General features: G+C 29.5%; 4 protein-coding genes across 5 annotated transcripts; 2 read left to right on the plus strand and 2 right to left on the minus strand.

Moving 5' to 3' along the window:
* Positions 1 to 5,180: 5,180 nt before the first annotated feature.
* Positions 5,181 to 6,320, minus strand: LOC113552915 (nascent polypeptide-associated complex subunit alpha). Its single transcript, XM_026955940.1, has 3 exons — positions 6,160 to 6,320; positions 5,826 to 6,055; positions 5,181 to 5,752 (listed from the first exon to the last, which is right to left on the minus strand). Exons 2-3 carry the CDS (start codon positions 6,048 to 6,050, stop codon positions 5,348 to 5,350), a joined length of 630 nt encoding a protein of 209 aa, XP_026811741.1. The 5' UTR covers positions 6,051 to 6,055; positions 6,160 to 6,320; the 3' UTR covers positions 5,181 to 5,347.
* A 147-nt stretch (positions 6,321 to 6,467) lies between these two features.
* LOC113552362 (WD repeat-containing protein 54-like) lies at positions 6,468 to 8,798 on the plus strand. Its single transcript, XM_026955226.1, has 6 exons — positions 6,468 to 6,651; positions 6,871 to 7,130; positions 7,761 to 7,941; positions 7,998 to 8,208; positions 8,308 to 8,557; positions 8,619 to 8,798. Exons 2-6 carry the CDS (start codon positions 6,915 to 6,917, stop codon positions 8,757 to 8,759), a joined length of 999 nt encoding a protein of 332 aa, XP_026811027.1. The 5' UTR covers positions 6,468 to 6,651; positions 6,871 to 6,914; the 3' UTR covers positions 8,760 to 8,798.
* LOC113552363 (nucleoplasmin-like protein) lies at positions 8,798 to 11,865 on the minus strand. 2 transcript variants are annotated; one of them, XM_026955227.1, is made up of 6 exons: positions 11,679 to 11,865; positions 10,731 to 10,843; positions 10,450 to 10,669; positions 10,179 to 10,276; positions 10,034 to 10,117; positions 8,798 to 9,139 (listed from the first exon to the last, which is right to left on the minus strand). In XM_026955227.1, exons 1-6 carry the CDS (start codon positions 11,698 to 11,700, stop codon positions 9,131 to 9,133), a joined length of 546 nt encoding a protein of 181 aa, XP_026811028.1. In that variant the 5' UTR covers positions 11,701 to 11,865; the 3' UTR covers positions 8,798 to 9,130. The 2 variants fall into 2 exon arrangements, with proteins under 2 accessions (XP_026811028.1, XP_026811029.1); XM_026955228.1 differs by having other exon boundaries at positions 10,179 to 10,273; positions 11,679 to 11,861.
* Positions 11,866 to 12,375: 510 nt separating this feature from the next.
* On the plus strand, positions 12,376 to 14,702 carry LOC113553452 (nucleotide exchange factor SIL1). Its single transcript, XM_026956785.1, has 7 exons — positions 12,376 to 12,598; positions 13,033 to 13,169; positions 13,252 to 13,499; positions 13,635 to 13,809; positions 13,891 to 14,034; positions 14,121 to 14,281; positions 14,345 to 14,702. The coding sequence occupies exons 1-7, from the start codon at positions 12,376 to 12,378 to the stop codon at positions 14,613 to 14,615; spliced, it is 1,359 nt and encodes a 452-aa protein (XP_026812586.1). The 3' UTR covers positions 14,616 to 14,702.
* Positions 14,703 to 16,606: the final 1,904 nt, after the last annotated feature.

Genomic DNA, 16,606 nt, shown 5'->3' on the forward strand with positions numbered 1-16,606 from the left:
ATTTACGACGACGACGACGACGACATTCAAAATCCCTCTTCTCTTCTCCGGCTTTGTCCGTGATTTTTTCGCGCTGCAGCGTAACATAATATAATCGTATAAAACAATACCTACACCGATATATATATATATGTGTTGTGTGTATAGTCGAACCCGATAAGACTGATGAGATCGTATATATTATTATAATATACGTTTATACGGTGCATTTATGTAATACTTTATTACTATTATATTTAATATATTATATTATATACAATTAATACTACTACTACTACTGATACTACTACTATTACTACTACTACTACTACTACTACTACTACTACTACTACTACTAAACTATCCGTAGTTTTCCGAATTAATCTGATGACCTATCGGATGATGTCGGATTGATTTATGAACGACACAATGTACGACGGTACCTATATAATAATATAACATACATATATGTTCTACGCTAGGCCTGCATGTATTCCTTTTTATTATTTTTTCCGGTCGCTGCGCCTTCGAGTAAAATACTACATGTTTATTGTATAGACGCCGTGCATAGGCCATTTTTTTAATCTCGTATTTACAGTTCTTTGAATCTCATCTTGGTCTGCAGATTTCTGTAGCACAAAAATCTCAAATCGGCGACTTACTCATCAATTTATAAATACGCCATACGTTACAATGTGTCAATATTGGTTCCTCTGTAGTCTAGATTGACTTTCCTTCAAATTTTTTAGTTTGCCTGTCATCGCCATGTATATTGCATACATACTCATTCGCTCAGTGTGTAACATAGTTGTCTTTTCGGGCACGCAAAGCTGCACATTCCTATAATATAATATTATACCTTCGTTCTTAGTATAAACGGTTTGGGTGTAATTAGTACATTTATACCGTGTTGGTGTAATATAAGAATATAATGTTACGCATATCGTTTGTGATTATCCAATTAAAATATAATAATATACATAGGTACCTACACGTACATCGTACGATATTATAACTATTTAATATTATTGTCTATAACTGACAACTGTAACACCTAAATAGTATTATTATTATTTGTGTTACTTGTTATGTTGTACGTATAATATTGAAATTTGAAATACATCCCATCTTTTCGTTCATTCCGTGGGTCACATCATTGGCCCAATCATTTAATCACTCAAAAAATAAATACTTCGTTACAATCACGAATAATAATACAAAATATAGTAGCAGCGGATATCGATCCAACACAACATTGCTTGATTTCCTTCCATCGACCGCATACGATCCAATGAGTCCGTATTGTGGACTGTATTAGTGATTTCCTTATTTTCGTATTCTCATCGGTAATTTGTCAGATCGCAATATATTTTACCTATATATATATATAATATACCGATGACATTACTCGGTCAATTTTAATTATTATTTTCATGTTTAATTAATATTTGAATATCATCGCCTATATAATTATAATAATATTGTGGTCCGTAATCCGAAGCCGGCCAAATTAAAAATCGTTCGTCCCACGAGTGTCCGATATGACACGATGGCAACACGTGTATTCGTTAAAATCTATTTTCTCATTATATGTAGTAGTACTGCGCTACGACAAATTTTGTAAAAATTATTTAATATTATAAATTATATATTACTTGTTCTAATAAATAAAGCGTATTATTTATAATAAATATTTTCTGTGATTTTAGATTCGCTTACTCAATTGTGAGTGTTTTTTTTTTAGTGTTAAGTACTTTATGATGTTGTATGTATATATATATATATATATATATACGGACGGTAGAATTCTCCAATTGCTAAGTGCTAATTATTATTAATTAATACAGTTGTATAATTATTAATTATATTATAATGTTTAGATTATAATTTTATGTTTATTATAATTATTTTATTATATTATATATCATTAATTTTAGTTTATAAATATATTTTTTAAAACGTCCATTTTTTTTTGTATTTTCATTATCATATATTTTTTGTTAAAAAAAAAAACTATTAAATTATACTTGTTTTGTCATTAGTTATATGTTATTTAATATCCTAGTTTATTTTGTACAAAATAAAAAACAGGACACAGAGTATATGGCTTAAATTATGATGCATCTATAATTGTACTTATAAAAATATAATTATTATCATAAATTTAATGCAAACGAATAATATTAGCTTGTAAAAATATTGTTTAAAAAAAATACTTGAATATATTTTGATATTTCATTTAAATCAATGCAATAGTAACTATTTATATAATATATACATTATGCAAATATAAACGCAATCGGGATTGTTAAATGTTATGTTCAATAATGTTATTAAAAATGGTTATACTGTTATAAAAATAAAATGAATATGTGCATATTGAGCGTGTACCCCTTTTTATTGTTAGTATATTTTTAAAATTAAAATAACTTTTACAGTCTACAATAAACTAAAAAAAGTCGACCAATAATAAGTGCGAGTATCACTGCTGCATCGACGAGCGTCGTTACAACCACGCATTTTAGACCGTTCAATATCGTATAATTTTTTTCTATTGTTAAAACGGGAATTTGGAAGGACCATAATTCAGAACTGCACACATTTGATTGACAGTTAAAAATTAAATTTTATCATTATTAAACAAATTGCTGTAAAAATAATTCAATATAAGAGATATTATAATAATAATAATAATTTTTTTTGTATAATTTATATACACTAATGCTTCATAGAAATAGCAATACTAGTTAAATTTAAAAAAATATTTATACATAGGTAATAATTAATTAATTAGTACCTATAGAAAGTTACTTATTTTTGAGTTCACTTTTCAATTATAATATATACCTACAGCCTACAGGTATATTATGTTACAATTTAGGTACTATTTAGTTATTTACATAATATTGATTATTGTCTATAGTTTTAGATTCTGAACGGAGTGATGAATGTATTGATTTTACAATATGATGTTTGTTTTTTTTTTAATTTTTCTTGTGCCTGTCATCACATTTTGGAGTAGTAATACTGTAATAGTGTTGTGATTTTTGACTTCAGCCTCTCTTTGAAAAGGAAATTGAATCTAGTTTGTACTTGGGGAGGAGGGTCAAAAGTTAAAAATTCCAGTAATTTTAAAAAGTGTCAGAAAAAACCCTGAAGAAGTAACGGAAATACGGGAATTCTTACGTATAACTACTTTTCATTATAAATACTTAATATTTTCACCAAATGTTTATATTAGCGTTATATATTTACAATAAAATTTTCAAAATATTTAAAAATTTTTTTAACTATTTCTAGACCAATCAACAAATTTTCGATTTTTCTAAACATTTTTTCTTGAAATGCTGATAAAAAAATTTATTAATACAAGGTTTATTATAAGTTGTACTTATTGTAGTAAATAAAAAAAAAAAAAAATCGTTAGTTACAATTTTTGTTTATAAGCATTAAAAGTTCAAATGTTTACGAAATGTGTCAAAATTGTGAAAATTTTGCAAGGAATTTTGAAGTTGAAAATTCATAAAAGTTTTGAAATTTAAATTTTTAGGTTAAAAAACCCAACATAACATTAAGGTTCCCCATAACTAATCAGAAAACCTGGAAAAAAGTATCTTTTTAAAAAATTGTTTTCATTAATTTCATAATTGAATGTATTGTAACGTGACATATACTTCCATAGCACTGCTAAATTTTAAGTCAATCCATAAAAATAAGCAAATGCTTGTAAGTCCCGAGCCCTGGTCATTACCTACATTAGAATTGGATTCAGTAGGAATAAATTTCTCGACAATAACACTTGAGGGCATTGGTGTAGTGTACGCAAAAACATAATGAACGAATATTATATAATATAAAATATATTGATAGGTGTAAAGCAATCTTGAAAGATATAAAAAATTGAGCTTTTAAACAATACTATTAGGTGCATTTCTAAAATAATTTGTTATACTAATATACTATACATAGATGGGCCTACGACCAATTTTACACTCAATTCATTTCTGTTCATGAAGATTATTATATTATTTATAACAAACTAAAAGTAATTATAAATACGATTATAAAAATTAAAAAGTAATAGGCAATGACCAATGTCTGTGTATAGACTAGTATAATTTAATGAATCAGCCCGCTCATATTATACATGTTTTACAACATTCATCATATCTATTGTGTTCTAAATGACTATATTTTAAATATATAATTTTGAGACACTTATAATACATTTAGTATAACGTGCCTAATGCCAACTCGCTATAATATTGATAAAAGTACAAATGTAACAATTGTGTCGTCATGAGCCATGATATGGAGTATGGACAGCTCTGCATAATAGGGTTGATAACAAATTGGTTAAAACTCAAAATTAGTAGCACTCATTTATTTCCACTGAATAGCCATACTTTGTTAAAAAAGTATTCTAGAAAACTTTAGAGATTTTGCTCCAGGGCGGCATTTTTACACATCCATATTATATTATTTTTTGTATACATAAAATATATACTTGATGAGGGGGGGTATGATATATATAATATATTATTTAAGTATTTTGTATAGCTCTATGGTGGTTTGGCATAGAACATTTGACAAATGCAGCAGATTATAATGATACATTAAATATTAAAATAATAATTACATTTCAATAATATGGTACAAAAAGAATGGAATCCATTGGGCACATAAAATGTTGGATTAACATTCACCATTTTGTGATATGTGCTTTTAGAGCCAAGGGTTGTATTACAATATAAAATACATGATAGCTTCATATTCAACTGAACTTTTTAAATTCAAGGTTATAGGAACAATACATTAATAATCATTTATGTTATATAATAATTAAATGTTTGTAAATATTGCAATATATTATTAAATATTTTTTTTCAAATATTGTAATTTTGTTGACCTATTAGTTAAAAATCTAGCAATAATTTCAAACAAGATCATGTTAACATTTTTTTTTATTATTAATATTATTTGTAACATTTTTTATTAGTATAACTTTAGTCCAAAACTATTGCAATATAAAACATTGTCTATCAAACAACAAATATATTATTTAAAAGGAAATTCAATGAACACTAAAAATTGTTATATCATGCACTTAATTTTAAGAGGAATTAATACATAGCTGAGATAAGAGGTAAGATAAATCAATGTATAATTTTAAGGTTTCTGTAAAATGAAGTAACTCAATATATAGCCAGAGAAAGTTTTGTATTGAACCGAAAAACAGTATATACAAATAACGTGAAGGAAAAAATCAATTTCATATAGTAAATGTGCTTATTTATTATTGGATGTTATCATCAGTCTAAGGTATAAACAATGATAATTCTCTCCTTTAAAACGTTATACCCTAGTTTTACATTGTCAAGTCCATAATAGCATTGACAATATCGTTGTTGTTTCTAAGTAGTGCTTCAATAGCCTTGCGCTTGGTCACTTGTGCTTGCGCACAAACTAGGTCCACATCCTTTTCTTCTACTCCCTTATAATCAATCTCGCCTTCTTCTTCCTCTTCTTCTTGAATAGGCTGACTGACCATTGGCCTGGACGCACCATCTTTGTCCAATACACTTGGCATCATATCAGCAGACTTGAATTTCTCAGCAGCTGCAACTTGTGCTTGCTGGCTTAAATCTTCAATCTTTGCTTCACCAAACACAATGTAAGTGTCGGATGCTGGGTTCTTGAAGACATCAGGGTTGTTAATGACAAACAGAATGTTCTTGGATTTGCGAATGGTCACTCGATTGACCCCATGGATCTAAACCCAATAAAAATTTGAGGATTGTTAAATAGCATGTACAATAACCAAACAATATTTTTCTATCACGCACCTGCTTGAGACCAAGTTTGGATATGATTTTCCTAGCTTTTTTCTCGCCTCTCGACTGCCTGGCCTTGTTGGACAAGTCTTCGGCGGTGACACCACTAACTCCTTCACCACCCTTGCCAGCGGCAACATCAACGCCACTTGAATCACTGTCACTGTCTGCAGCGTCTTTCTTGGGCTCCTCGAAGCTTACTTTTTTTGTCGCATCGATTTCCGTTAATTCCGGCATGTTTCCTGCAATAAAACATACACGTTTGATCCTTAGAAAATCGGTTCTTTTGTATAGTTAAGTAATTAATAAGAATTTTGCCACAGAATTGATATCTTGTGCTACTCACTTGAATTTGTTGGGTTAAAAAAAAATTAACAAACTATGAGAAATGTATCAGGTCTCGAGGTTATGTACGAAAAACGTGTTGTGATCAACAATAAAAATCGTGAAGACCGAATTCGGTATTATCGAAATCACAATAGCAAGTCAAGGAGTATGAGTATTATGTGTAAAAGAAATTATGTACAGTGTTACCGCGCGTGATAATATCGAAAGTCTCGGTCGACCTCATGAACGGTTAAATATTTTGATAATAAATAATGATTATTGATTACATAATATGATTTACGCCGGCGCGAAACTTGGGCAGTGAAAATGGCTAAAATCAGTGAATTATATATAAATAATAATAATAGAAATCTAGAATAGTAAGAATAACGAGTAAATAATGAAAATAGTCAATAGAATGACAAATCAATAATATCTTACGTGTGTACGATTACAGGACTGTATAATATTACAAAGTTTATTCCCATGACCGGCGATTAGCGAATCAATCGTAAGAATTTTGAATACCACCTACATAGCACCCTTAGAGCAACTCTTATTAGTCTTTGTTCACTTATAATTTCGTTCTGTTCTGCTATACCGTACTATAATTGTTATAAGTATTAATTACACCCTTTACATGTATATATATCTATATTATTTAGTTGATTTGTATGGTCGTCCTTATTACTTAACGATTAAATAACTTGTGTTAAAATCTTATATTTAGGTTGAACTTAACATACACATTTATTCGGCACCCACGGACGACGAATGTTATACAAAAAGGAAAAACAAATTTTTATTAAAGGTTCCGTATCGGCGGTCACGAACAACGTTGCCGTAAATGTATCCAAGTATCAAAAGACGTTGCACGGTTTTGCCGTCATTGACCGGCAAACAGTTCACGTAATAGGTTCAGAAAACTCAGGGGATAGTGCAACTGATTTTCCGCAGTATTGTCTTGACACGAAGACGGACGTTACCCAAGTAAAACGATTATAAATTCTATGCATAAATGCATAATAATTAATATAACATCATACATTTTGAATCTGGGTAAACGTTTATTATAAATTTAAATCAATCAGAAAAATTGTACAATACTTTCAGTCAATAACCAATGTGTAATGATTATCTCTGTTTAAGTATTTTTACTCTTCCACAAAAAAATCATCGTTCAAATTTATATTCTTTAGGTATAGTCTATGTAACTTGTCGAATAAAATTATTGGTCTATACTCTGTCCAGACCGACCAAAATCAGTTTTTCAGTGCATTCCCCAATGATCCTCAGTCATAAGTGAACCAGTTTTGATAGCGTGGTAACGCAGAACTGGTGCGTTCGCCGGACAGATTATAGACATTTTAACTTAATTATTATTCAATTGTAAAAAAAGAAGACAATATTTAAACTTATTTTACTATTATTATTTTTTACTTGTTTAAATAGTTAATAAAGTTGATGAGTAATATCAATGATTATTTTCTCTGATCAATTTTCTTATCGTACTACTAAATAATGGTTGGGAATAAAAACAATTCAATAGGCAATATTTAAAGTACCATAAAGTATCGATTACTTTAATTTCTATTAAAACCAGCATATTATCGATTTTAGATACTCTGGTGTACACTTGGTTACATTAATTGTCTAGTAGTCACCTGTTCAGAAGGGCTGATAGTTTACGACTGTGATCAACAGTTTAAGCGCATATATGCACATAACTGCGAGGACAAAAATATGAAAGAGAAATACGCAAGAGGGATTGCCACATTTGAGTGCACTTATCTGTGTGTTGGTAAGTGAATTCAGTTTTAATTTCTATACAAATATAGCAATTATTTACATGACCAGGTAATAGTCATGGATCAATTAGAGTGTTCGGACCAGACGAAGACGGAAAAGTAGTATTTTTAGATAGGAAACTGTTACATGGGGCTCCTATAACGGATATGTCATCCCACAAACATAATCTTGTGTCTTGTGATGAGTCCGGTTGTACAGTACTTTCACAGATTGATTGTGGCGAACTGATGATCATTGCTCGAACAAAGGTTTTTGGAGGGTCGGTAACATTTAAGGTTATTAGAGCACAGTATAGATTTGTTTTATTTCACAAGTAACATATCTGATGAACTATTATGTATGAAGAGCAATATTTTAGACATCCATGCACTACAACAGAAATGACCAGAATTGGATTAATGGCAGTGGGTTATGGATGTGGAACAATTCGTATGTTTGATCCAACAGTTAAACTTATAGAAGAAGATGCAGAAGATCAGCTTCCAATGGTAGTTCAGATGTCTGCACATGCTAGATGTGTTACATCCATGTCAGCAGCAAAAGATGCAGATTTGTTATTGAGTGTATCTGAAGACTCGTGGATTAGAGTTTGGAAAATCAGCTCTACAGTAATATATAATATATACAATACAATTTGCAAATAATAATGGTTACATTTCATCATTTCAGACAGTTAGCTTGTTGTATTGTTATATGAAAGAAGATACCATGTTTATGGGATGCCAATTCATCACTAGAAATGGATCAAAATTTTGCACCACAGCATATGACTCACCCTACATAACATGTTATGCATTAACCCAATTGTAGGATATGTAACTTTATTTTAAAAAATAAACAAATTTAAATGTGGTAAAAAATTTGAATTTAAAACAAGACATTGTATTTATATTGTATAAGTGGAGGGCTTAAATAATAATAAAAAAAAATTACATCAGATATTATGAATATATAATTTTAGTAATTTCAATATTCTGGATGTTTCTATATGTAGATAACAGGATTCTTATCATAAGTTAAAACGTCTAACTATTACATATAGAAGGTCAGACTAAAAAAAAAAAAAAAACAATTTGAAATTAAAAAATCTTATTTGTTAAATAAATTAACACCAGAGGACAGTGTCTCTTGTTTCATTTGGAATTTGCACATCCAGGAACATTAAAGCCAGATGTTTGTGTTTAATTACTCTGAAAAAAAGTAACAATAAATTAGTTAATGTAATTTAATAATAGCAACAAATTGGTTAATACGTTAAACACAGACGCGCACACGCCTGTTACCACTCGTATAAGCATTATAATTTGCGGGTTTCAACCACAAATAACCTAACCTAAAATATAAACCAGAAAAAAACGAAACCAACCGTTCCACCCACATATTAAACATTACGTTACTGAATAGCCGACAATAATTACAAATGTGTAAGACTATAACCACCTTCTTAATATTCAGTCAAAATATTGGACAGTTCACCGTATGTTAAACATGTTGACACCGGCATTTAACGTGTTGATATATTCCATAAAATTAGGCGATCATGTTCACAATAAAAAAAGGGGACCTTAGCAGTGATTAAGTTACACCTGTTCACAGTAAGTACAAAGTGAACTTAATGTAAGTCTGTCATTTAACATGACGAACACAAACATGCCACAGATTTACATTAAACGATATAAACTTCATATACACCTAAAGACAAGGTGAAAACAACAGTAAGATGAAAATATCATACTATAAAGTAATTTTAAGTACTCTATAAATATTAAAAAATAAGCAACCTAATCATAGGAAATATAGTAATTTTTGGTTTAGCAGAAAATAAAATAGCTTTAAAGTGAAGTCATGTCTATTAATCAAAGCGTCAGGTAAGAACATAATCTATTCAATGGCAGTTTATAATATTTTAATTTCAAAGTAAAATATGAGCAAGTACCATATTACAAATTTATAATGTTCATATTTTGACAAATTCATATCAATCACAAAAACCTTACCATATTAAAAATTACATTATTCAAAAATAATCTGCTAATTTCAATCCTTTGAACACATAATTTATAATACAAAATACAATTACTTACTTCATTTTCAATTTTAGGCCTCTTAGCTGCTTTACCGCCCTTTGAATTTGAATTAGCTGCTATTTTACGTTTCTTTTCGTCTACCTACAATAATAGTTTAATTAATATAAATTTAACCTTAAAGTTTATTATAAAGTTTACATACACTATTTTTTTCTTCTTCAATAACTTCTTCTTCCTCTTCTTCGAATTCCTCATCGATTTCATCATCATCCTCTTCATCAGCCATTCCTTCACCAGCTACTCCAAGTAAATTTATTTATTTTAAATAAACATTACATTACATACATCAAAAATACTTAATAAAGTTATATGCTCAGAAACTACAAAAGGTTCATCAGATTCTTAATCAGACGCAAATTACCCAAAAATGATTCATCATCGCAAAAATGTATCTAATGTTTATTAATACTTACTACCAACTGAGTGATTTCCCAATAGATGGATAGGACCATTGCCTTTTACAAGTTTAAATGTGACTGGAGGGTCTGGGAACAAAAGGTCAAGTACACATTGACTATGGCCGGTACCTCCTTTCAATACAACAACAGGGAACTTAATATCTGATTTGTAACCCATTGCTTCAACTTCGATTACATTAACTTCACCGTCCGGTACTTCTGGTCCCAGAACAGCCTGAAAAACAAATTTATAACTACAATGTTCTAGATAAAGTTGAATAAGATAAGAAAAATACCTGTTTGACAAGCAAAGTATGTTCTCCTCGGAAAACGTGAGAACTATCATTGGCATCTGGTTTTACATCAGGATCCCACACTTCAGTACCCTTTGTCTTATCCAAGGTAACTCCTAAAATATTATTAATTTACATGTCATTTATTGTTAAAATAATATAAGTTCAACGTTAGCAGTGTAGCTCGATTGATACGGGGAGCAGAAAATGAAAATCATTACTTAGTAGTAGAGTAAAAATAATCTGTTATTATTAACTGTGGTAATATTATAGCCAAAATTAAAAACCGGATCGCGCATACAAGAGAGGAAATAAAATTTTGGAGGTCGCTCCTTTACCTTGAAATTATGGCCATTTCATAATATGTCAAATTTAACGACACAAAATTGGGCGGGCACATGATGTACGGGAAGACGTACGAGAAATTGAAGCACGCTTCTGAGTATAAATCTAGCGGGCACGCGCCCAATTATACTGTACTCCATAGTACAGAAAAATAATTGGCAACACGCGTTCCGTCTAACAGGGAAAAACCGAAAGAAAATACAACGGCCACGCACGAATTTACAAAAAATAAAATAAAGTAATGAACGAATGATGATTTCACAATTTATAATATGGATAGCGACAATAACATTAGTTTGTCAGACCGTAAAAATATTTTCACACAAAGAGCAGGTACACGGACCATGTGACTTTTAGGCTGTAATTTGTCGGGGGCCACTCCTAAGGATGAAAATCGCGCGTCAAATAAAGATGTTAAAATATTGCTAGAAACGTGTTAACTACGCGAGGAAAAAAACATGTAAAACGCATAAATGCTTAAACGTTAGACAGAGGGGGGAGGGGGAGGGAAGTAAAGCGAAAAAAAATCACCAACGTGTGGAGTGCACCACCATATTAATAATGACACACGTCGTGCGAAGTTTTCGCGCAAACCATTATACTTACCCCAAAAGTAGTCTTCAGTCATTCTGATGTTTCGAGTGTATATTGACGTGAAAATGTATTAAATGTGCGTGCCGACGCGTTTGTAGTAAAAAAAGCGTTGCTAGAAAAAAATGAGTAGTAGTGATGTCGACAATTGCGCACAATGTGTACGGCACGACAACTGTAGCAATAATGGCCGACAGCGGCTTTCGACGTCGTCGTCGTTGCCGGTAAACAAAATCCGTTGTCTGCCCATTCCGCCCGACCATTTGTGGCGCTACCTACGGACGCCATGCCGGTTCAGTGGGGCCGTATTAAGAGAAAAAACAGTTGAAGCCGAACGTTTGGTACGCTCGTCGTACGTCGTTTTCGCCTTATCTGTTCGTTTCTCATTGGATGCCATAATTGCCGCGTTATCTGCACACGGTTCGGATTTTGGTTTTCGCAACCGAGTAAAAACTTAAAACGTCAAAACTAACAATAAAAGTGTAGACATAAGTATAATCATACATATTATAACACCCAATTGTTTACCATATTTAATCTATTTTAATGACAACACCGTAAACGTTCCTACTGATGAGTGATGATTTTTTGTCGATTACGTTTCAACATTTGCACAGGCATTTATCTAAACTCATAACATTATCATTTTCGATAGACTTATGCTTTGTTTTTACTCATCTCGTTCTGATTTCTTAGAATTAACGTGAAAAAAATGTTTGAAATGTCCATAGTCAGATTAGTGTTGATTGTTCTAGTAGCCGCATCGTTGGGTGCCTTTTGGTACCTGGACACAGTGTTTTATCACTGGGACCGAGTACTGCCACAGCCTGAAGAAATGGTTGTTGAAACAGTGCCAGAATCTCCAAAAAATATTACGAATTTCAATAAGCCTAAAGAGTTTGTGCCAACAAACGAATGGCAAATAATCGGCGAAGGTATACAATTAAATTGTGTATTATTTAGCAACCTAAGTACTGTGTATTATAATTCAATATTGTAGTATTACTTGAATGTGTTTTAGATTTTATCTCCCGATATTCTAAAAAATGTATATTTAAGCAAATAACTGCAATAGTTTGAGTGATAAGTACCTACATTTTATGTTCATTAAAATGTAGTGGAATTATATAATATTTAAAAAGTATTGTGTTGGCTATTTAAATTATTATATTTTGTTTCTTGGTTCTGGTTGACCTATAAAATTATAGAAATCCTAGTTAAATTGCATATTAGGTACCTTACCATTTATTTTTATGCTGAGCAATTGACATTCATTATAACCACAGGCCAAATTAATTATTTTATCGTTCAGATTTTTGATACAGAATATAAAATGTATAAATCAGTAACAGTACTTATTTTTTTTTAGATCAACCTATTCCTCCTGGATTACATGTACAGATTGATCTTCAGACTGGTGAGAAAAAGGCTAAACTAATGGAGGACAATATAAATAATAAATCAAATAGTTTGGCTATTACAGACTCTAATAAACCAGAGAATTTGGTAAGAAATTTTTGTATAATACTTGAACAATAAATCACATTTTATTTGTTGGGATTAAAATTATTTTTATATTAATTAACAGAAAGATCCAAACAGTTTACCAGATAATTCACACAAATTTAGATCTTATGAAGAGCTTAAAGATGATCTTAAAGATTTGAATATGACTATTAAAAGTGATATGGATGTAATGGATGAACTTACTAAAAAATTTCAAGAACAAATTAAATTATATGAAGATAGTGATAAAAATCTTCAAAATATTTTAACTGATCTTGAATATCTCCTACATCAAGTTGATACAGCTGAGGTTTTTGTAAAGAATAAAGGGTGTGTTCATTTTTTTTATGTTTAGTGAATTTTGTTATATCTTACAACAGTTACAATCAAAATACTATGTTTAGATGCAAATTTCACTTTTTAAATTAATTATTTAACAATTTAATTATAATAATCTGTTTTCAGGATACAATTAATTATAATGCCTTGTATAAATAGCAATTCAAGTTTTTTAAAAGCACAAGGAGCACTGATCCTTGGTTCTGCTGCTTCTAATAATCAAAAAGTTCAAATTGCTTCTTTAGAAAATAATGTTATACCACTTTTATTAAAGCATATTGATAATGAATTTACATTTTCTGTAAGTATATATATTTAAAATGTATAAATATATAAATATTTATTTTATTTTGCCAATCTTAATTGTTAAATTTTTGCCTAGGTTCAAAAAAATTGTATATTTGCTTTATCATCAATTATTCGAAGATTTCCCTTAGCGCAAAAACAATTAATAGATAACAATGGTATTCAAACTTTCATGTCTGTGTTTAAAATGCCTGTATCCGAATTCAATACTAAACTTAAGGTTAAAATTATTTAATTTCTATTATATACAATATTATTTACTTATACAATTCTACAACTTGAGTATGTTTTATTTTTTCATGCTAGTTAAAAGTTACTCAACTTCTAGAAGACTTAACTGTAGAAATCGAGGATGCCAAACTAACATTCAAAGAAGAAACTAATAAACAGCTCAGCACTGAGGCAGCCGAAAGAGTTCGTCAGTATGACAATTTGCACTTAAAAGATAAGCTTGTTGAAAATGGGTGGTAAGTTTACAGTAATATTCATGTTGTTTTTGTTGAATATTTACATGTACATTTTTCAAATAGGTGTAACATTTTGGGAAATGAGTTAATTATACTGTCTAATCGATTACCACTAGATGAAGAAAGCCATGAAATGGTTGTAGCTTCTGGAAAATCTTTATTAGTATTGCAAAAATTGTGTAAAGTTAAATTACAAGGGAATAAGGAATTTTATCAATCATTTTACACTTTGGAAGTTTTTTACAAACAGTTATTCCAAAATGATGTCTTTTTTGATGAGTTATATCAGTTGACAACCGAGTTGACTAATACTTATGATCCTGTATTAGAATAGTATCATGTTATTTAATCCAATTTATAAATTTTTAATACTGTGTGTAACTAAATATCTAATGTATTAAATATTTTTTCTGTGATATAATTCTATTTAGGTTTTAATTTATTGAAATTATATATTTATTTTGAGAATACGATTGTTTACTTAGTGATTGCTAGTTTTTTGAAATATATATATATATATGATATATTAAAAAAAAAATTAAATATCTATGATTTTTCATGATTCATAATATATCTGCTCAGCTCAATGTATTCCATTTTTCCTAAAAAATCTAATATCTGGTATGGTCGCTCTAATTTTAATTAAATCAACAAAATTATATGACGGTAAACTTCTGAATATGTAAATATTATAAACCAAATAATTGTAATTAAATAGATATGTATAATTTTAGTTCATAAATTCCTCAAGATAGAAATTTATAGTCTATAGTAGTATTTACTGGAATCAATTGACTATGCAGGGGAAGAGTGTTATGTCCTGTGTTGCAATGCTAGTTGTTTTTTAATTCTGTATTCTAGTGGGTATGTTAGGTATTTCAAATAATTTTTTTTTTATATTTATTAAATTAATTATTTCAACCATTTTTTTTTTTTTTTATAACGATTTTAAGAAATAGGTACAGTAGACTCCAATTATCCAAACACCTATCAACCGGACAAGAAAAACATTAACGGCTTAAAAATTTCTTTTAATTTTGAAAAAAAATATATTATTGTATTTATAGCTTATTTCTTTTTCAATCAAGTATTATAATAAAACTATTTGTTTACTGTTACAAATTTCAAATAATATTACATATATACAATTTCATAATTTTTGATACCTATGCTATATGTCAATGATTTGGATATTTGCTTAACCAGATCACTGTCGACATTAATTAGTCCAGAAGAACGGAGTTACTGTAGTTAAAAATAATTTTTTTTTTTTGTGATTTTTATGAGCACAAATATTTAATATACATAAATCGAGGATAAGTAAATAATACAATGATAGTATTTAAGAAGATTCAGATTATGATTTTGGAGATAAAAATAAATCCTTGGAAAGTTGTGGTTTTAGTCTGTGGTTTCTTGTTTTTTTCCCCCAATTATATAATGGAGGGCTCCATTAGTTAAGTTAAATCTTCTTGAAAGGATATTTTTGAATTGTGCTTTGATCCATATGTGCAGGTACAGTATTCGGCTGTCGTTATGGATCTGCTTATACGCAGGAACTAGAATGCTTTAAGGGCAATTTTTAGAATTTATTCTGTATAGATTGTAGTATTTTAATTTTAGGTTGAGATACAAGGGATGCATATGTTATTTATAGATTGAATTTTATATCAGTTGAGAGCATTTTATATGTAGTGTTGAGCTCTAGTTTTTAAAAAAAAAAGTTGATCACCAACAAGTGCACAACTGCAGGTCATCTTATTCAAGTCTGGTAAGTGTATTTATATTACCATCAGTGTCCATAATAGGATCACAAAATGGTATTTCATAGTTCTACAAGACAAACAAATTGGTTTTAGAATTTCAGTAAATTAATATACTTTTACATTCTTGATAAATAATACTTAAACTTATAATGTAGAAATAATGTAAATTAGTACGTGGTCAACGTCAAGATTTTGAGTCGTAAAAATAACCACAGTCTTGTATAACAGCAATAATACAAATATATTCTCGGTTAGGTTAGTTGTTAGATCACCTTCTAAGAATAACCTTAGGTGACAGCTCCTATGCACATCTGCAGCAATGAGCACTCTCGGAACATCTTTACTATACCAACAACCACCAAATTTAGATATTTTTTAATTTCAAAGATAATACGGCCCACTTAAAAGACAAGTATTAGTTGTCTTTGAAAATTGGTAAAATATGAGATATAGTATAGACTATAGAGGGATTTTTTTCTTTCTTATAAATTAGTAAGCATTTAAAAATGTTCATTGGTTTTTGGTATTATATATTAATATTATTCATAGATAGTATAAC

This window comes from Rhopalosiphum maidis, chromosome 2 (assembly GCF_003676215.2).
Source record: "Rhopalosiphum maidis isolate BTI-1 chromosome 2, ASM367621v3, whole genome shotgun sequence".
Taxonomy (NCBI): Eukaryota; Metazoa; Arthropoda; class Insecta; order Hemiptera; family Aphididae; genus Rhopalosiphum; species Rhopalosiphum maidis.

Coding starts and splice junctions, on each gene's coding strand:
- LOC113552915 (XM_026955940.1), bottom strand. CDS start 6,050: ATGCCGGAATTAACGGAAATCGATGCGACAAAAAAAGTAAGCTTCGAG. Junction 5,753..5,825: donor CCAAACTTGGTCTCAAGCAG/GTGCGTGATAGA, acceptor TATTGGGTTTAG/ATCCATGGGGTCAATCGAGT.
- LOC113552362 (XM_026955226.1), top strand. CDS start 6,915: ATGTTATACAAAAAGGAAAAACAAATTTTTATTAAAGGTTCCGTATCG. Junction 7,942..7,997: donor GTGCACTTATCTGTGTGTTG/GTAAGTGAATTC, acceptor TTACATGACCAG/GTAATAGTCATGGATCAATT. Junction 8,209..8,307: donor CGAACAAAGGTTTTTGGAGG/GTCGGTAACATT, acceptor GCAATATTTTAG/ACATCCATGCACTACAACAG.
- LOC113552363 (XM_026955227.1), bottom strand. CDS start 11,700: ATGACTGAAGACTACTTTTGGG. Junction 10,670..10,730: donor ATACTTTGCTTGTCAAACAG/GTATTTTTCTTA, acceptor TTTGTTTTTCAG/GCTGTTCTGGGACCAGAAGT. Junction 10,118..10,178: donor TTGAAGAAGAAAAAAATAGT/GTATGTAAACTT, acceptor CTATTATTGTAG/GTAGACGAAAAGAAACGTAA.
- LOC113553452 (XM_026956785.1), top strand. CDS start 12,376: ATGTTTGAAATGTCCATAGTCAGATTAGTGTTGATTGTTCTAGTAGCC. Junction 13,500..13,634: donor GTTTTTGTAAAGAATAAAGG/GTGTGTTCATTT, acceptor ATCTGTTTTCAG/GATACAATTAATTATAATGC. Junction 14,035..14,120: donor AATTCAATACTAAACTTAAG/GTTAAAATTATT, acceptor TTTTCATGCTAG/TTAAAAGTTACTCAACTTCT.